Source organism: Zonotrichia albicollis, chromosome 19 (genome assembly GCF_047830755.1).
Source record: "Zonotrichia albicollis isolate bZonAlb1 chromosome 19, bZonAlb1.hap1, whole genome shotgun sequence".
Taxonomy (NCBI): domain Eukaryota; kingdom Metazoa; phylum Chordata; class Aves; order Passeriformes; family Passerellidae; genus Zonotrichia; species Zonotrichia albicollis.
In genome coordinates this window covers 11,237,834-11,258,596 of record NC_133837.1, presented here as the reverse complement: position 1 = coordinate 11,258,596, position 20,763 = coordinate 11,237,834, and the positions used below count along the sequence as shown (strand labels likewise).

Genomic DNA, 20,763 nt, shown 5'->3' with positions numbered 1-20,763 from the left:
GACAAGCAAAATCCCAGAATAAACACAAACCACCAGACAGAACACGAGTAAGGCATTAGCAGCTATCTAGAGCAAGTCTCTTCTCTCAAAAAGATAAACTGCCTTCAGTCAGAAACTTGTTACTTTTTTCCTGAAGTATCATTTGTGAAAACAGCCAAACTAAATCCAAGTTATTGCATGTTCAGCAAGATGATGTTTCTTTAGTGACTCTCTGGAAGTACATTCTTGTGTTTTGTTCTTCTCCAAGTGCCTGCTTAGGGACACAATAAAAAAAGTCAAGTTCTGAGCTTGTAATTTTGAGCTTGCTTACCTCCAAGATAATGAAGAATTCATCTCCTGGCTCTCCCTGGACCACAATCTTCTGCCCATCCTCAAACTGTACCGGTTCCAAGGCATCAGCCACAGTGAGACGCTCCCACTTGTCCAGAGATTCTGCAGATATTTAAGAGTTCATTACTGGAGTGTCTCCTCAAGGCACAAATTACACCTTTGGCTCTGTATTTATACAGGGGTCAGTGTATTTCTGCCTGCATTTGTGCATCAGTGATCAAGACCTGAATTAGGGTTATTTTGGATTGATGCAGAGAAGCAGTTGTGATGAGTTCCCACAACAGCCTGTAATCATCATAATGCTGGGTAACAGCTTCATTACAATGTGCCAACTGATTCCACTCCAGAACAAAAATCTGCTCACTTACCCAATATAGATACTTTACTAAGGAATTTCTCATACATATTTCTCTTTCTCAAAGTATTTCCCTATAAAAAAAAAGGAAAGGACACAAAGTAAGTGTTCTGTCTACTCTAAATAAAACTCCAGACACAAACAAATTTAACCAGACACACAGTGTTCTGTCTCACAGACCCCAAACCCACAAAATGAAATATTTTGAAATTAAGTTCTCTCAGTAATATTCCAGTTGAGCAACATTCCTAAAGTACTCAGCAATTCTTGCAGCCTTATTTCACCCTCAGCTCAGTTTAATACTGCCATTGTTTTGCTCAGTAATGCAAGATTCCCCCTTGCCCTGTGCCTGAGAGATGCACGTTGAGTAATCAGCTTTCTGATTACTGAAGAGACAGCAGGATTTGGAATAAATAACTCCAGCAAAGGACAGGCAGAAGGACAGACACCCAGGATACATAACCCCCACAGCACAAAGCCAGGTTTTGAGAGCTACTTGCCATCAGGATCCTTCTGTAGCTGTCCCTGTCAATGCCCCACAACTTGACGTTGGTCTTGGCTTTGACGGTGGCAGCTCGGGGGGTGCCGTAGATGAGGGCGAGCTCTCCAAAGCTGCCACCCTCACCCACACTGGTGGCCCACTCACTGTTCACGTAAACCTGCAAGGCAGAGCATGGTCAGACAGCCCTCAGCTTCCTGCTGCCCTCTGCTCCCTTGGCAGTACAAGGAAATGCTCACATCTGTACTAAGGTTGATCATTTCAGGGTTTTATCAATGCTTCCGGCCCAGCACAATTGGAATTTTTGTTGACAAAGGGATTCTCTTCTACATCTCATACACAGACTCTACACAGACTCCTGAGAAATAATCCCTCAACAAGGTCTGTGTCATAAAAAGCTATGAATGAGCTGGGCTGGAAAATAAAAGTTGTTCTTAAAGACAGCCCCACACCTCAACTCCACCCTACATCTGTATCATGCCCAAATCATTCATTTTCAAACTCAGTCTGTGCAGCCAGACTGAGCTCTTAAGGGGCAAAACAAACTTATAGAAGTAAGAACTTAAATGAGCAAAGCTGCCAAAGGCAGGGTCTGTAGAAGAGGCCTATAAATATCAGAGTATTCTTCTTCTAGGAATGAACAGATCATTAATAAACTACCAGGAATGCTTACATCCATTTCTCCTTGATCAACAACATAGAAGTTATCACCTTCATCACCTAAAGAAGAGAAAAAAAAAATTGAATATACACTAAACTGAATATAATAAGAAAGAATTGGCATCTCTGCCAACTTTGATGTTTAGACTTCAACAATGCTGGCAAATTTCTGCACAGTTTGCAGGGTGAAACATCACATTTTGCTGATTTCACACTCCTCTCAGCCCCATGAAAGGGGACATCTACTGGTGCCCAGGAGATCAGCAGCAATTCCAGGATTACTGGGAAGGCCAACCAGATCCATCAACTGACATAACACTTCTGCAGAGTCATCAAGGGACAATATTCCCAACTACAATCTCTGCAAGGAAGCCTCATCCTCCTCCAGTGGCTCCAACTCCTCACTTCAGCATCAAGTGCTTCAGGGAACACAACAAGAAATTGTGTGGCTGCAGTGAGCCTGCTTTTATATTAAAAAATAAACACAATCTAAGAGCACTAGGCCAGAGGCAGCTCCCCATGCCCAGAGCACACAGTGTCACTTGCCTTGCTGGATGACAGTCTCTCCTGCGATGTAAGTGACGGGGAACATCGCATCGAAGATGTCACTGCAGGACAGGACACCAAAATCAGACAAAAACCTGCACAACTCCACACACCTGTACCCTCCAACCCATCCACAGTGCTCCTGGAGCTCTGTGTGCTCCCCTGACCACTGCAGTCACTGCAGATTTGTGACACATTCAGCTCTTTAACCCCACCAAGACTTCCTCCTACCTCCTCTCATTATCATCAAGATGGGTAAACAGCACATTCTTCTCAATTGCTTTTGCCAAAGCAGCCATGGTTTTATAATCTTTTGGAATAACCTAGGAGAGGATCAGAGAAAGCAAATGGTTAATTTTTCTCATGAAAAATTTCTGTATTTCCCATGGTAAATAAACAACTTAAATTGCTACAAAACACTGGCGGAGTTTTTTCCATTTTTCTTTCAAGCACTATAAATATAACCCCAAATATAGTAAATGTTTACAGACAGTTTGAACACAAGGAAAATATAATCTTGTATTATTTTATGCAACTGAAAAGCGTCATTCCATGCTCAGTTTGTCAGTTTTTTTGCAGGAGGATGAATATCTGTTCAACCTGTGTTATCCTGGGAACAGCAGCAAGCCTGCTCTGCCATTAGGCCAAATGTTGTTGCAGCTGCCAAATAACTGGAAGCACATTCTATATATCTAAATATATGCACATCTAAATATACATGGCTTCAAAGGGAACAGGTCTAAGTAATGCATGAATGGTTTAATTGCATGATGGGTTATTCTGTCCTCCAGTTACACAGCCACACACACAGGTCTGCTTTTTCCAGCAATTAGGACATAACAGGCTCCAGGAGCTCGGTGTTATTTAATGCCCTGGACAGAAGGTGGGTTCAGATAAACTCTTGGATTGTGGGGGTAATTTTGAGCAAGGTTTAAGAGTCAGAGCACCTTTCTAACATAAGAGGCAGCATCCTCTTCTGTGTAGACTTCTGCACTGATGGCCCCACGCCGTGAGCGGTATTTAACCACGGGGTTCAGCGGGGGAGGAGGGGAGATCTCGTCCTCCCGGGAGTCGGAGCGAGAACCAGACTTCAGCTGATTCAACAACTGCTTTGTTTCCTCCTAAACAGGAAGGAAGACATGTTTGTGTCACATAATCCAAAGGGAAAAATAACCAAGCAGAGATGTATCATGTTCCAGCCCAGCCTGCCAACACCAGGCAGCTTCCTGTGCACCATTATTGCCACATTAAGGCAAACAGGAGACTGCAGCCTCCGAGATCAAAGCCCTTTCAAAAGCACGTGGTAGATGTGCCTTTCATTCCTACCACTCCCATCACAAAGGGGTTTATTTTATTGAGTTATTCTTCATTTATTAAACCATTGGTGTGAACAAGTTGATCCTGGTTTCTGCCAGTGTATTCAACAGGTGATGAGGACATTCCTCAGATGCTGAAGGAACTTGCCCAGCTGCAAACCCCCCATTCCTCCCCTCAGCTGCGAGGTGCTAAAGCCTTTTTGGAGTTGAAAGACAGAGGAGCAATTCCTCAGAAATCTGCGCTACATGAGAAGCTTTTGAAAGAGGTTGAGTCATGGACCAACTTGATACTCACTAACCAGCATTTATTTTGGGAGAAAGAAACATGAACACTGCTTTCAATAGAGCTGGAGGAAGGATGCTGGAGGCCAAAGTGGGATTTTTTTTTTTATGCAAACCACATGCAAACCTTGCATAAGGTTACTTGTTTTCCTTATTTCCTTCAGTTACTTATTGTGTTGGAGTGATACCCTAGAAGAGCAGGGTACTTACAATAACACAATTTCTAATTAACTCAACACACAGAAATTTGATTCTTCGAAAGATTCACCTCAATCAACTAAAATCAGATTAAAAACAAAACAGCCAACCCTGGACTCAGAGCACTGACATCATTACAGCTCAAATGACTTTCCCAGCGTTAGGAAACAGGAGTTTGGGACATTGTGTAAAAGAACAAGGACTCATCTGTTCCCCCAGTGTGGGATCTCAGCACCTCAGGACTGAGGTGTCACCGAGACCACCCTTGGGGGGCTCGGGAGTCCTGGAATGTTCCAGAAGTGTCTGGTGGCTGGACTTTGATCCTACACGGGAGACGACACCTGTATGAGGATGGGAGGGTTTCACCGGGGTGAATGGTGAAGGGATTGGTTAATTAGAGAGGGAAACACAGGGTTTAGGATTTCTGTACAGGGGGGTTTAGAGAAGTAAGATGGAGGAATTGGGGCATGTCCTGTCCTCCTTCTTCTTCTTCTTCTCTTCCATCTTCTGTGGTGATGGTGGCACTTTGGGATTGGTCATTACTAAAAGTGCACTGGGCAATAAGGGTGAAAGGTATTGGGGAAAAATGATAAATATTGTACACGTAACTTTGGGTATAAAGATAGGTGACCGCCCGGAGGGCAGGGAGTGTGCTCATGGCTGGCTGCTGAGCAGAGCTCTGTCGGGCCGAGAGAAAATCTTTTAGATAAACAATTAATAAACACAGAGACCGAGAACAGAACTGAAGCCTCTTCTCGTCCTTTGATACGTGGGCTGCCCCAAGGCCACCCCGGGCCTTTCCAGGCCCTCCAAACAGCCGCAAACCGGACAGCCCAGAGCTGCAGCCCTTGTAAAGCTGGGTCTGTCCCAGTGCCCTCGATCCCGGCAGCAGCCCCAGGGAAGGGCCATGGGACACCCATTCACTGCTGGGAGTCTGCACTGCCCCTCGAGCTCCTCAGCCTCACCCTTCACTTCCTGCTCTTGGCCCATTGATCAAATGGTGCCACATTTCCCAGCCATGGCAGCAAAATGTATTTAAAACTCATTTCTGTCCTCTGATTTTATCTCAACAGAGATGAAATTAAAAGTAGCTTGAGCAGTAATAAATGTCTGGTGTAAAGTGCCCCACCATCAACCACAGAACGTGTTTGTTCATATACAAAATACTTAACCATTAAAAAAGACATTTTTTAAATAAGTGAACACCAGCTGCTGGGTTTTTTCCAGTATCACATAAAATATTAAATATTGTGATCAGAGACTGAAGCACTCAGCAGCATTTAGTGAGGGAGTTGTTATCAAAACACTCTTGAAGAGACTCCTCAGGGCAATGCCCCACTCAGGGAGAAGGAAACTGCACTAAAACAAAGAATTATAACTGGTAACTTCTGTCTGACCCAAAATTAACATTTTTTTTTTAGAATAGTAAGTAGGGAATAGACACAGAAACAAGTTACATATGGGTAAAATAATGTATTAATTTAAAATACACCAGTTACTCCAAACAGTCCATACACACATTCACCAATAAGATTCTCCCTGAGACAAATCACAGAACAGAACCAGAGAATGAGGGTAAAGAGACCTCCAAGATCATCAGCTCCAAACATCACTGCTGCAACTAAACTGTAAATCTCCAGATATTCCTATTACACTGCCAGCAACCCTGTGCCATACATCCTATCATCTGTTTCATCTTCTTAATACACACCTTTTACAATTTCTGACAATAAATCCCATTTATTAAACCAATAGATGAGAGAATAATTACAGTAGGACCTAAAGAAAGAGTGGCAGTTGTTATTCCCAGCTACCTTTGTATTTAGCCAGTTTATGAGGAAAATCTGTTTTTTCAAGTCTAGAAGCTCCTCACATTAAACACATCATGGATAAAGACACCGAGTTTGCTCTGCACTCATCAGTATAAATATTCCCAGGATCTGAGAAAGATTTAGGAATAATTTATTTATTCCATCCAAGTGTTGATCTGGTCTTTCAGCTGATGAGGCAGTTCCCAATTTTCAGTGTCAGTCATGAACTGCAAGCCTCATTTTTCCTGACAAATAACCAATGTTTTTTAATTCCATTTCAATTATTCCACGTAATACTGAAGTGATGACACTTCACATACTCAGATTTAAGTCTATCAGCTACTGAAGGAAACCTTCACAATTTCAGAATTATGTACACTGTAAAACCTGCTAATTGCCATGGCACCAGACACAATCTCAACTTCTTCTGGTAATGAGCATTTCATTTATATCACATTTAAAAAAACCCAAACATTCAGAAGCTATAAAGGCATTTTTAAAAAAGCTCTGCCAGAAATTCACAACTGCATGGTATATCCTCATAAACTAGCTTGTTTTGCAAAGGAAACACTTAGGAAAATGGGAAAACATTCAGATATATAAATATATATAAATACATACATATAAATATATATATATAATGCATAAATATATATATTATATACATTTTTAATATAATATTTATAATATCTGAGCAGGGCAGGTGGTGGGGAACAGGCAGTGACTGCATGTCCATCACACTTCCTAATTGCAGCTCTCTGTAAAGCCTGATGTGCACATAACTGCATCACACACAGCATTTCAATGCCCTTATCCCAGAGGGCAGGCATGTCCAAGAGCCAGGATTCACCTGGCAGGCTGCAATAATGATCTCTACATTGAATTTCCACAGCTCAAGCTGCCCTAAACAGCCCAGCCCAGCACTGGAGAGCCATTAGAGCTTTTAGCAGGTATTGCCATTACCACACATGTTTGCACAGCAAAGAGAACAGAGGCCTTAGCACACCACAAACAGATCAAATAAAACCATTTATACAATCAATGAGCAGTAATTAGATTCACCTAACAGCTTTCATAACCCAGAGGAGGACATTTGAATTCCTGTAGTAGCTGTAACCATCTCGGAGGCAGCAATTTGAATGTTTCTGAACAGAAATTCTAAAGCATGTTTAAATTGCTTCAACATATTTTAATAACATGCCAGTGAATCAGCTCTGTTTGTGTGCAGTGGAAGAGATGACTTGTCAAGAGAATGAGAGAGAAAATAGCAAGCTCACTTCAATCTTCAATGGTATTCCTTCAAAAATCAATCTTATTTAAAAAACCTCAGGTTGAGATTCAGTCAGAGAGAGGAGAATTCAGAAAGCACATTGAAAAGCTGCTGTGCTTTATTACAGGTGTAACAGACATGATTTGGGAGGGGAAGCAGAGTGATTTCAGGCATTTTGGCTGGAGCAGAGCTGAGGACTGGTTAATAAAGTTGCTGAGCATTGTGCTCTGCAGACAGGGGTGTCAGGAGTTTCCTGCCCAGCACAGGATGCTCAGTGCTCACCTGAGAGCTGGGCAGGTACCACAGCATCAAGGTACATATGGCTAAAATCATGTATTCATTTCAAATACAGATACTGGGGAAACAGCCCAGCTGAGTGGGGAAATCACAGCAAGTTTAAAGCAAAGGAGGCAACAAAAAAATGCTCCAGTTTCTGTAGCTACAGCTGCACTAGAGGGCACTTGGGAACCATGAGAAAAGACCCTGACCAAAATTCAGAGCAATTTAAGGGGAAAAAACATCTCCTACCAGTTTTATTTGCAGCTTCAGTGTAGGCTGACCAAGTACACAAAGAGCCAATGTGCAGCAGAATAAAATCATCAACTTATTCAATTCCAACATTGAAGTCATTAATTCAGAGCTGGACTTGTTATCTTGCTAAAAAACAAATTAAGTTCCCAAATACTGCATGTTGATCATAAATCCACTGCACAAAAGCACCCAAATAATCTCATTTTACATCCCCACACATGGATTGGTTTAGGATTTATTCTAAGCACAGTGATGTGGTTTACTTGGTAAAATTTTGTCTATAGATACCTGTGGTGATGCTTTAAAATTCCCAACCTAGCAGAACCTCAAAACTCAAGAATCCAAGGAGAGGAAAGTGTCATTGTAACAGGCAAGGACAAGGGATTTTTAACAACCTCATTATTCACTGGTTTGTTGCTGATACACACAACAAAAAAAAAGTCAGAGCTCTTAATTTCATAAGCAAAATGTTCCCCAAATAAATTAAGAGTTATAGCAGGTAGTCTGGACCTCTTGGTCATTTTCTAGTACTAATCCTGAACATTTCCATTAAAATACAATTTCTACAAGACATATTTATGATCTCCAGTGTTAATTTCCTTCTTCTTTATAGCAGCAATTAGTAACTCACTAGGAAAAGAAAAAACATAAATATCTAACAGCCTTATACAGGTACTGAGAGCAGCACCTGCAAACAAGAGCTGCACAAGGTCACAGCTGCATTATTTACTAATTCTGAGTACATTTGTATCCAACCTTTCCTCACACAAGCCTTTAATCTTCCCATTTCCACTACAGCTCCTTCTCCTACCTGCTTAGTGATCAATATACAAAATTACCAGGTCAGATGAGTGTGAAATCACTGTTTCAATGCTTTCTATTCCCAAGATCCCAGAATGCTTCCAGCAACAACAAAAACACCAAAGGGAGCTCAGGGCAAACACAAGAGGGACAGCAACACTGAACTCCCAAGAGAAGGCACAAACAGGCTTGCTCCTCCAGAGATCTGCAATGCAAATATTCATTTATCTTCTGGATAATACCACTGGCACCACTTCTGTGCTCTGCCCCCATTACTGGAAATCAATAGAAGAATCCAAATGCCCTCAGCAGCATCCAGCAAGGTCAATCCCCAGAGCTCTCCAGCTCCAGACACACCCATGTATGCTGTGTATCCTCCATGAGTAAGCCCTGGGCTGGGATCACACCTGGCTAAGTCTCCTTGTCACCTTATGGTCTGTCCTACAGCCTTTGGTGTGACAGAGGTGCACAAACACTGGAAAAGAGGATCTGATTTCCAAAAGCACCACTTCAATTTCAAACATTCAACACAACTGGTCAAATCTGCAGCTCAGCCCCTAAATAACAAAAATACATCTCAATATCATTTGTTCCACCCTCTCTCTGTGTTTTTACCTTCTCCAATCTCTCAAAGTACTCCCTGATGAACCCCATGGGTCGCTCAGGTCTCACAGTGCACAGCTGCACGATGCAATCCTTCAGCAGCTGCTGGATGTTGTGTTTCTGGATGTAAAGCTCACACTCCCGAAGGCTCCGCTCCTCCTCGCTGCTGCTGCTGCTGGAAGCTGCCATGGCTGAAGGGAACACAAGGAGGAGGTTAAATAATACATAACTCCTGGAAATTACTTTGGAAACAAAGATGGTGCAGCCCAAAATAAAGTTATGCTGCATTATCTTATTGACACCACAGCAAAAAAATACCTTTAACAAACTAAGCTAAAGAAAATGCTGGGAACTTATTTAGCACCTGGAAAGAAATCCGAAATCAGAACTCTGGCAGAAAAGGAAAAGCTGAGAAAGCTTCAACAACTCAAGCCCTGTGTCAGGGAGGATCCCACCTGAACTGAGGGTTCTGTAGGACTGGAGGCTCCTGTCAGGAGCTGTGTGGGGTGATGGGACTGGGTGAGGGCCAGGAGAGAGGTGGGTGGGAGCTGGAAATGTGAGAGGCCAGGCATGAGCAGCATTCGGAAGTGGAACATGCTCAGGTTGAAGCCAAAATGCCAGGGCAGGGTTTGCTGTCGGAAGTTATGGATTACAGACACAGCTCCTAAAAGCTCCTGTGTAACTGAAACCTGCTCATAGCTCATCACTTATTCCATGGACACACTGCAATCCCAAAATACCTCTGCAACTGTAAATAATGAAAAGTGCAGCTTTAAACATCTGATATCAGGCCAGGTTTTCTAAAGACTTCAGCTATGACACTTTCAAAAATGTTAAGGAGATTCTTCTCCCCTTTCAAGTTTGTACTGGGTTTCCACTTCCAGATTTTGGGGTATGGGGGGGGTCTGTGGGAAGCTGCTGGCTGCTTTCTCCACGTCAAACACAGCCAGTGCCAGTCAGCTCCAACATGAAACTGCCACTGGCTGAGGCTGGGCCCATCAGTGACAGTGACACAGCCTTGGGGACAATGGAGCTAAGGAGGGAGGAGAGATGGCCACTCCAGGCAGAGAGAGGAGGGGGAATACATGGGAAAAACTGGGAAAAACAGCCCTGCAGGCCCCAGGGTCAGAGCAGGAGGGGCTCCAGGCCCTGGAGCATGGATCCCCTGGCAGCCTGGGATGCAGCCCAGGGAGCAGAGATCCACCCAGAGCCCATGGGGATCCACAGGGGAGCAGAGATTCAACCACAGCCCATGGAGGTCTATGGGGGAGCAGAGATCCACTCACAGCCCATGGAGATCCAAGGGGGAGCAGAGATCCACTCACAGCCCGTGGAAATCCAAAGGGGAGCAGAGATGCACTCACAGCCCCTGGAGATCCATGGGGAGCAGAGCTCCTTACACAGCCCATGGAGGGGAGCAGAGATGCACCCAGAAGCCCTAGAGGTCCACAGGGGAGCAGAGATCCACCTGCAGCCCCTGGAGATCCATGGGGAGCAGAGATTCACCCACAGCCCCTGGAGAGCCACAGGGGAGCACAGATCCACCTACACCCTGTGGAGGACTGGAGCAGAGGAAATCCCAGTGTGCCCCACAGGAATCCTGTGCTGGGATGGTTTTCTGGCAGGAGTTATAACCATGGAAGGGAAAGCAGGCTGGAGAGCAGCCTGCAGGAAGGATTTATGTTGGAGAAGCCCATGGAGGACTGTCTCCCATTGGGAAGGTGTGAGACCTTCCCCTGAGCAGGATGGAGCAGCAGAGACAGCGTGCAAGGAACTGACTGCAATCCCCATCCTCTGAGGGCAGGCAGAGAACATCAGGAGTAAAGTTAAGGCTGGAAAGAAGGGAGAGGGCCAGGAAGATGTTTGTAAGATTTGGCTTTATTTCTCATTATCCTACTCAAATTTAATTAGTTTAATTTATTACCAATTTCCCCCGGTGGAGTCTGTTTTGCCCATGATGGCAAACGGTGAGTGATCTCTCCCTTATCTCAGTCCAGGAACCTTTCCTTATATTTTCCTTCTGTTGTTGAGTTAAAGAGGGCAGTGATGGAGCAGTTTTGGTGGGTGCTTAGCATCTAGCCTGGCTCAGCCCACCACAAGGTTGTAAAACCATTTTAAAATACATTTTTTACGTATCCATGTATATAGACACACATTTCATGTCTTTTTTTTCATAAGAAAATTAACACTGTAAGAGTTAAAGAAACAGGGAAGAATTTCTCAGGGCATTTTTTGGATGAAATATAAAGAAAGTTACCTGGTACAGGGAGTGTGGCAACAGCTTATTTATATGCAGTAAGATATGTTGATCCCGGGATCAGCTTTTGAAAGGGAAAAAATGGATTCAGTCAAAATAATTTTGAGAAATGACAAGTCACTGAAGTCACATCATGGGGTTTATCCTGCTGATGCAGCAGCAAGAAAACCCAGGGCACAGAGACAACACAACAACGTGCCCCTATGAATTCTGCTGCTGGAGATTACAAAGGCTTCGAGTTAATAAGGAATTACCAACACTTCACGCAGGTGTTGTGACTGTCACACTTAATCCCTGCTCAAGGACACACACACACACACGTGTATTGTGCATTGCATAAACACAAAGCGTGGCCTCCCCACGGGCTGAGAGAGCGCCCAGAAGTTCCCCAGTCCCTCCTTTTGTTCGGGCAGCCCGCACTGAAGGTCAGCGCTCACCGAGCGGCCCCGGGCCACGCCAGAAGGGCAGAGCGGGGCAGGAAATGCGGCATCACGGGCAAAATGAAAACCCCGCTATTTATCTCTACGAGCCATTTTTTCTGCACAATCCCAAAGCTTCTCCGAGCTGCCCAAGGCGTGGCTGCCCCGCCCAGCCCAGCCCATCACGGAGCGCTCAAGGGGCTGCGGCCGCTTCACACGCGGGGCCACCGGGGCGGCACCGAGCCGGTACCCCGGGGCGAGGGACACGGAACCGCCAGGGCAAACCGGCCCAAAGGCCGTGAAGCGCCTCTGGACCCGGCCTCACAACCCGCGGCGCCTCCTCGGACACTGGCCCGAGAAGGCGCCGCTGTCTCCGCAGCACCCCCGGAGCCGCGGCCCCGCTCCCTCAGCCGGGCCGGGCCGGCCCCGCCCCAAGGCCGCAGCCTCCCGCTCCGCGCCCGTCCCGCGCGGTTCTCGCCGCCCCCAGCCCCGCCGCCGCCCCGGGGCCGCCCGGCCGCTGCCCCCGCCTCGCTCACCTGCGGCGGCTCCGCCGGGACCCCCCGCCCGTCCCGGCCCGGCCGCGGCCTCGCTGCAGCGGCGGCACCGGAAACCGACCGGCCGGACGGGCCCCGCCCGCCCTGACGTCAATGCGCCTCGCTCTCGCCCGGGCCCGTCGCCGCGGTAACCTTAAAGGGGCAACGGTGGGCGCGGCGCGGGCCCAGGCCGGAGAGCTGCGCGGGAGGAGCCTGCGGCTTTAAGGCGCGCGGGGCTGGCGGGAACGGGGTGGGGGTCTGCTGAGGGGTGTGGGATCCCCTGAGGGGAGCGGGAATGGCGAGGGGAGATAGAAATCCTGAGGGGAGTGGGATCTACCGGGGCATCAACTCCACGCCGACACTGCCGCAGCAGTCCCCGGTGTGGAAAGGCTTGGTTAAAAGATCATTGATTGTTATAGGTGGAGGAAAATAAATTATATTCAAGTTTGGCAAAGATTTCACTATAATCGATGTCAATCCGCATGGGAATTATTTCATGTGTCTTTATTTTGAGATGAGCCCTTTGACTCCATTCACTTTGTCTACTTCAAGCCATAAGAATTAATTTACATTATTTTTATATCCAGGCTGTGCTGGCACGGGCAGAACTCGTCTATGGGCTTGGGGAGGAGAAATGAGCCCTAAAAATGAACCCTGAACTGTGCATTTGCTGATCTTGCAACACAGAACATAACTCAGCTTTTTCCTCTAATGTTACATCACTTCAGCCAGCACTCATTTGTGCTTTACCATATGGGAGAATCACATAATGTACAGTGACAATTATTCTCAACAGCAACAGTTCAATGTATATTTTGATATAAGAAGATAGTGGTGTTTGTGCTGTGATACACAATCCATCAGGAACTACCTGCTGGGGGGTTTCTTGTTTATTAGCTCTTATATTAAAGACATAAAGGGTAATAACTTGGATGTAGATCTTGGACCTGCAATTCCGACAGACCCAGTCCAGCTCCTGAGCTCACATTCCCCAAATCTTTAATAATTTCTATGTTATCCAGGTTAATTAGAAGCCAGGGTCCAGGGTTTTCGGACATTAAGCTCAGAGCTGGTACTTTTACGAAAAATATAAATAACAGTAGTTAATATTTGTGAAACACTGTCAGAGTACAGCATCGAAATACCAAATTACTTGCTCAGCTGGTTATAGAACAGTTCCTTCTGAAACTCAAAACTACTGGAAGTTTCTGAACACCACAAAAAGTCATCTGCATTCCCACCTACACATTTCTTCCTCAAGTTTTTACCTCCCCTTTTTTCTTTATGCTAGTGTCACATCTCACTCCTTGTTTGGACAAGTCCCGGCGCTGTTTTGGGATAGATCCCATCTGGAACAAAGCTCTGCCCCTGTGTAAAACCTGTTCTGCAACGTCCTCTTTCTCAGGGAAACAAGTATTCCCTTGTGCTTGATGCAATCCCTGCTGGAGTCCTGGAGCCAGGAGAAGGGGAGCAGAAGCAGCTTCCAGGGTGAGTTTTGTGAGGCCACTGGACACAGTGAGTGAGTCAGCACTGGTTATCTCTCAAAGTTAAATCTCACTTCTCAAAGTTAAATCTCACTTCCATGAGCTGATGCTCCCACGTCCCCACGTGTTAATTCTCACACTGCCAAAGACGTAAGGGAAATGAAAAACAAACAAAGCCCTGTTCTCTTTGGTCTGGTCTGAATTAAAGTCAGATCCTGGTCTTAACCACCCAATTAAGCATTCCTGAGTAAATAACTGGCATTACCGTCAGCGCTGTTCCCACCACTTTGATTTCAAACTACTTCATGCATCAGTTTCTCATGGAGCAATCTGTGGCTGCTGGAGAGCAGAGGAGAGCTCAGGGGGGAGGAGGGTGAGAGCCAAGGTGGGAAATAAGAGCACAGACGTCACCCAGCCCTGCTGTGTGCGTGGGGCAGAAAGAGCTGCCTGAAAGGTCAGTGACAGCCCAATTCACAGTGACAGCCCAGTTCACAGTGACAGCCAAATTCACAGTGACAGCCCAGTTCACAGTGGGGAGCTGGGGTGCTGCAGTGCCAGGGGCTTCTACTGAAGGTACCGCCCGACTCAGGACCATGTTCTGTGAGCACGGAGTCCTGGAGCAGCCTCTGGGATGAAATCAAATTGAAGCAGCCAGTGGTTTTGTCACACACACGCAGATTTAGGTGTTAAATCAGGCATGTCCATCACCCATGAGGTACAAATGGGGTTTCAAAGGGGCAGAGCACAACCTGGAACACTCCTGGCCAGTGGCTGCAGCATGTGTGCTGTCTTGAGGTGGAGTGAATGGGGGAAGAAGTTTTAGTGGTACAAAAAGGTTTCATCCACAAACAGAAGCTGCCATTATCCCAAACAGCCCTGAAATCTACATCAGAAAATCAGGAATTAGAAACTGTGAGCTCTCTGTGGACCATGAGGTGTCAGAGGTAGAGTTCACACTGTATCCTTTGGCCACAGCTCCTTGTATTTTGTTTAAGCTTTAACTAGCACTGAAAACAACCCTCTCTTATGCTGCACACCTTGGCTCACAGCACCACACAGTGATTCATAGGGAGATCCATAGATTAGAAACCCAAACACACAAAAATCTATTCTCTTTAACAATATTGAGGATGTCTGGGTAGCAGGTCAAGCTCTGGATGTTGACAGCTTTCAGTGTGACACTTCAGTGTCCCTGCATGCAGGGAGAGGAGGACATTTGTCCCTCAGCAATGCAGTGTTTGCCAGGGAGTCTGAGCCTCTGGATGAGTTTTGCAGTGTAAAATCTGTCATTTGGCCACATGAAAGTGATAAAGAAACAGAGCAAGGAATTGATATGATCCAAAAAGAGCCTGAAAGGCAGGGCTTGAACTTCCTGCCGTGAGCCCAGCATGAGTCATGGGCCCAGAACCCCTGTGGACCCTGAGAGGTGCTGTGTGCTTGACGTCAGCTCTGTGGAACAGTCCCCAGTGCAGAACCAGTTTGCCATGGGCACATCCCAAACCATTTCCATATGTTACTTTGAAGAAGAAAATGACTGCTAAGACTCAAAACAGAGCAAGCAAGTGCCAAGAAAAAAAATGCCCTGAAGTGGCCAGATCTAAGAGACAGACCAGTGGGGGAATCCATCTCCATGTGCCAGACGTGCCTGCTGCAGCACAGCCCTTCAGAGTCCCAGCTGGAAGGCTCCCAACACCCAAGGGGCAACACTGGGAACATTTCAGCTCCTGAGTCAGTGATGATGAGCCCAGCGTGAGGGAGGCTGTGATCAGCTCAGCTCTGTCACACAGCTCTCCTGTGTTGGCTGAAGCACAGGCTCCACATTTTGAAAAAGCCAGCATACCCTGGTTAAACTCTGACATTGGTCATGGTGCTCTTCCTGCCACGCTGCCAGGCTCAACTTGAACTCAGCATTCTCTTTTCTAGCCTGGGGAGTTCTGTCCTAGATCAGTGATTAACCTCCACCCCAACAGCAGGCCAAGAAGTCTTTAGGCACCCTCCTGACAATATTTATTGGCAACTCCTTGCTCAGGTGTCTCTGCACTTCAAGGGCTCTCCCTCTCCTCAGCTCCAATGAGGAGAGGCATTACTGCAGTGGGAAACAGTTCCAGGTAAGGGTTAGGCTGCCCCACTAGACCTGGGAGATAGAAAGCAGCACCTGAAGTGGGGCAAAAAAAGGTTCTTGCCTCCAGAGAGAAGGAAGGAGATGGGAGAGCTGCAGGTCTGTGCCTCCTGCAGTTTGGATGTCAGCAGGCTTTGCTCTGCATCATTAACTTTATACAACCTCTGGGCAGCTCAGCAGTTCATGAACTGCCCAAGCATCTGCAAATGTGATTCTTGACTTTGAGATCTCTCTGGCAGAAACCAAATTAAAGAGCACTGAGCTAGTGTGCAGCTACTGCCCAGTTCTTTTCCGGGAATGCCTGGGAAATACTCCCAGTGTTTCTTTTGTAACAGAATGTAAATACCCCCATTGAAAAGAATGCTCAGTTCTTGTGCTTTTAACACAGTCTGGGAGAGCTCCCTCTCCCAGTATCATCTGGGACACAGTTCTCCTGCAAGATAAATGCACACATGAAAGCATTCAAAACATTTGAATTTGCTTACGTGCTTTTCTCTGAAAGCAGGTGGCAAAGTAAACACATTGGTCAGATGCACTCTCCTTGGTCTGGACTGACATCCAAACAATGTCTGGCCTGACATCTAACAAACTGGCTACAGAATCGAGCCATTTCTGCAAGTTGCTCTCTCCCTCCCCCCAAGATAATAGAGCATTTTCCCAGATGGAAGGAACCCACTTGAAAAACAAAAGGTCTTTGAAATGTCAGCTCAGGCTTGCTTGGCCGCGCTGTGTGCCCACAGGAAAACGATAGAGCCTTTTTTCACTCTCCAGCTGTAACACTCACATCTGAAGCAGCAAGATGGTTAAGAATTGCAGCTCTAGATTCCTGCTCTCCTACTGATTTCCAGCCTCTCATTTAGCCATTTAGCCCCACTCTATCTCCAGCACAATGAGGATAAAAGCACTTTCTGGGCTGAGCATGGATCCAAGCTCTTGAGAGGTTTGCATGCTGCAGTAATGGGGATCAGCAATTGAACTGCTTGAACAAGCTTCAAGCCAGGCACAGGAGAACTGATCCAGGGTGGTTGGCAAAAGGAGTCAGGGCATGGCATCCACATGGATGGGGGCTCCTTTGGCTCTGTGGGCACCGCAGAGTGCTGTGGGCAGTGTGGGTGCTGCCCTGCATTCTCTGTTTGAACTCTGCTATTAATCCAGTGTGGTTGGCAAAAGAAGTCAGGACACGACATCCACATGGATGGAGGCTCCCTTGGCCCTGTGGGCAGTGTAGGTGCTGCCCTGCATTCTGTGTTTGAACTCTGCTATTAATGCATTTATTACACCAACGTTTTGTGCCACTTCTCCTCCAAACCCCTCCTTGTGTCCTCTAGCATGGAAGAGGAGAAAGTCCCGCAGGTGATAAATCTTCTGTGCTAAGGGCTTGGGCAGTGAGCTGGCCTCTCCCAAAGTTCTCCCTCCCAGCTGCTCCCTGCTCTGCTCACTCCAGGCCATGTGGGAACCCAAAGCTCCTCTGGCTGTTGGGACCTCCGTGTGTTCCCAGTCTCCCTCTCACAATGCAGCTTGTTCTGATCTCTCACGTCAGAACATTTTTTGATTTTTAGACAATTACAGAGGAGTTACAATTCGTGCTGTATCCAAGAGTTAAAAGGAAGGGAAAAGTTCCTCTCCCAGTTTTAACCCCTTTGCTCTCTGTGGTACAAATCTCATGATTCTCAGCTGGAATCACTCCAGTGTGCCCCCCAGAGAGCCAGGAACATGAGCCACCCTTGGCCTGTGTCACCCCTGTGAGCAGTGTCAGGCCCCCAGGGAGATAATCCATGCCCAGGGCACGTGAGATGTCCTAATGCTACTTAGAGAAATGGAGCATTTCCAGAGTGAGGACAAGATCAGGAACATTAATCCAACTGACAAGGAAATGCAGCATCCAGTTGTGAGCTCTCCCCTGACCCCATCAAGCACATCTGCAAGGGCTGCTCCCAAGCAGGATCAGGCACAGGCTCAGCACCTAAAACAGAGAAGGAAAAGCATCAAAAGCAAAGCTCACAAAGCCTTGGTGACTCCAGACTGGCTGTGGAGTCTGCCATGACTGGTCCTGTTTCTCCCTCACCCTGGATGATGCCAGTACACACACGGCTCTCAGGGTCCCCATGAATCTTTCCCAATTTCTGTACCTTAAACAGAGGGCAGTGAATTCCCTGTGCTCATGGCACACACATCTCCCCTGTGTCCCCCTTCCCCTCCCCACTCCACGTTAGAACCTGTCCAGACAATTTAGCAAGACAAGTTAGTCTGCTGGTGACTCTCACAAATGTGTTCTGTCCATTGGGTTTTACTTCCCCACATTTTTATATTTAATATGGGAATCACACTATTTAAAAAAGGCTTTGAAGTGATGACTTCTGTGGTACCTGCATCTTGTGATCAAGATTCTTCCAAACTCCGAATGGCCTCTGACAACCAACCCAGCTCTCTGCTTTCTTCTTATTTTTTCATTGCATAACAGGGAAAATCTCCTTGTCTGCCCTGACAGAAATAACAAGTAAACTCATCAAAATACGAGGAGAGTGCAGGTGGAAATTCCACTCTCCCTTCTCTAGCATTCCATTAGCAGGGCTGCTCAACTCCCTCTGATGTCAGTGCTCCTTCCTGCAGTGGAGGGGCAGGGAACCCACTGGGTAATCCAGAGAGCAGGACTGAACACACTCGGTGCGACCCATGGGATAATTCAAGGAGCAAAATTGAACTAACACAGTGTAACCCATTGGATAATCCAAAGAGCAGGATTTAGCAGGCCTTGTGTAACCCATTGGATACTCCAAGGAGCAGGATTGAACAAGCCCGGTGTAACCCATTGGATACTCCAAGAAGCAGGATTTACCAAACCTGGTGTAACCCATTGGATCATCCAAGGAGCAGGACTGAACAAACCTAGTGTGACTCACTGGATACTCCAAGGAGCAAGATTGAACAAGGCCGGTGTAACCCATGGGATACTCCAAGGAGCAGGATTTACCAAACCTGGTGTAACCCATTGGATACTCCAAGGAGCAGGGTTTAACGAGCCCAGTGTAACCCACTGGATACTCCAAGGAGCAGGACTGAACAAGCCCGGTGTAACCCATGGGATACTCCAAGGAGCAGGATTTACCAAACCTGGTGTAACCTATTGGATACTCCAAGGAGCAGGACTGAACAAACCCGGTGTAACCCATGGGATACTCCAGGAGCAGGACTGAATAAACCCTTGTAACCCATGGGATACTCCAAGGAGCAGGATTGAACAAGCCCGGTGTAACCCATGGGATACTCCAAGGAGCAGGATTTACCAAACCTGGTGTAACCCATGGGATACTCCAAGGAGCAGGACTGAACAAACCCGGTGTAACCCATGGGATACTCCAGGAGCAGGACTGAATAAACCCTTGTAACCCATGGGATACTCCAAGGAGCAGGATCTCACAAGCCCGGTGTAACCCATGGGATACTCCAGGAGCAGGATTGAACAAACCCGGTGGAACCCATGGGATACTCCAAGGAGCAGGATCTCACGAGCCCGCTGTGGAGGCACGGCCGTGCGCAGCGCGATGCTGGCCCGGCTGCGCGCAGCCTGCTCGGGGCACCAGAGGGCAGCATTTATTGTCTGTGAGAGCCTAAAGCAGCACAGCTGGCACTGCAGCGCTCCACACTTCGCGCATTAAAGCTCCTAAAGGTCGGGATGCAGCCCCTTCTTCCTCCTCCACCTGCTCGATGCACTCGGGAAGGGTGACAAAAAAGAGCAAAGCAATGTCCCTGCCACCTCTTCCTGCTCCTTCCACGGGGAAAAGTGGTTTCCTTGCTCTTAGAAACACTTGCTCACCTCATTACACATTCACCTTTTGCCTGTTTATCCCCTACAAGGCTGTAGTGCCTGAACAGGCTTCTGGTTATCAGGAATTCCAGTGAAGGATATAAAGATATTTAACAGATTTAGCTCTGCCAAGACCTTTTTATTTCCCTGCAGCAGATTTAAAATACCAGACCTATCAGTGGGAGCAAGCAGGCTTTATCTGAGAGGGATGAACTGAGCTGGAATTTAAACTCTGAGCCAGGGAAAAGCCAAAAAGCTCTCAAAACCCTTTCCCATGTGGAATGGCAGCACACAGGATGCCATGGCCCTTCTGGGCACAGCACTGCTTTCCCAGCTTCTTCACCTCTGTTTCCTCTTTAAGGCTTCAGTGCAAACACCCAGGGTGGAGATCACAAACCAACATCCCTCACACCATGCCCTCTGCACTGGAAAACATCTAAGATCAAATGGTCACACTCTGGACTGGGTTTGGAGTTAATGACTGAGTTGAGGTTGTTATTGTCAATAGTTACTGCAGTCACAGGATTGTCAGGAAAGGGAGGCCAATTCCTGATATATTCTTCCCAGCAAACCCATGCAGCAGCACAGGGACTGTCCTGGTGCCTGTCAGGGCTCTGCTGCCCTTGCCAGACCGTTTTCCCCAGGTGTGACATACACTCAGATCCCAGGAAATATCTTGGGATTTAACTACTACCCTAAATACCACCTCCCTCCAAAGCTGAATTCCCGAAAAATCACTTCAGCTACTTCTTTATGTTTGAGGCACCTGACACACCTCATCTCTTACCAGAAATGATGCCTTGTGAAGGCTGAGCTGGAGCAGAGGCTGGGCAGAGTTACAGAATAAAGCAGGGATTTATTCAAAGCATCTCCTCCATGGATCCACCTTGGGCAGCACAAGAGCCCAGCCAGGGCTGCACCTCAGGCAAATCAAAAATGGTCCC

General features: G+C 46.8%; 1 protein-coding gene across 2 annotated transcripts in view; it reads right to left on the bottom strand.

Annotated features, from left to right (window-relative positions):
* Window positions 1–12,573, bottom strand: part of PRKAR1A (protein kinase cAMP-dependent type I regulatory subunit alpha) — an 18,950-nt gene extending 6,377 nt beyond the window's left edge. Inside the window, exons 1-10 of one of the 2 annotated variants that reach the window (XM_074554832.1) lie at window positions 12,415–12,573; window positions 11,460–11,523; window positions 9,215–9,393; window positions 3,338–3,511; window positions 2,622–2,713; window positions 2,391–2,452; window positions 1,858–1,904; window positions 1,178–1,344; window positions 699–751; window positions 311–432 (exon numbers count right to left, since the gene is read on the bottom strand). In XM_074554832.1, the coding sequence (XP_074410933.1) occupies window positions 311–432; window positions 699–751; window positions 1,178–1,344; window positions 1,858–1,904; window positions 2,391–2,452; window positions 2,622–2,713; window positions 3,338–3,511; window positions 9,215–9,391 (894 nt within the window). In that variant the 5' untranslated portion in view covers window positions 9,392–9,393; window positions 11,460–11,523; window positions 12,415–12,573. The remainder of the gene's footprint in view (window positions 1–310; window positions 433–698; window positions 752–1,177; window positions 1,345–1,857; window positions 1,905–2,390; window positions 2,453–2,621; window positions 2,714–3,337; window positions 3,512–9,214; window positions 9,394–11,459; window positions 11,524–12,414) is intronic. The other variant, XM_074554833.1, reaches the window with a different exon arrangement.
* Between the last annotated feature and the right edge of the window lie 8,190 nt (window positions 12,574–20,763).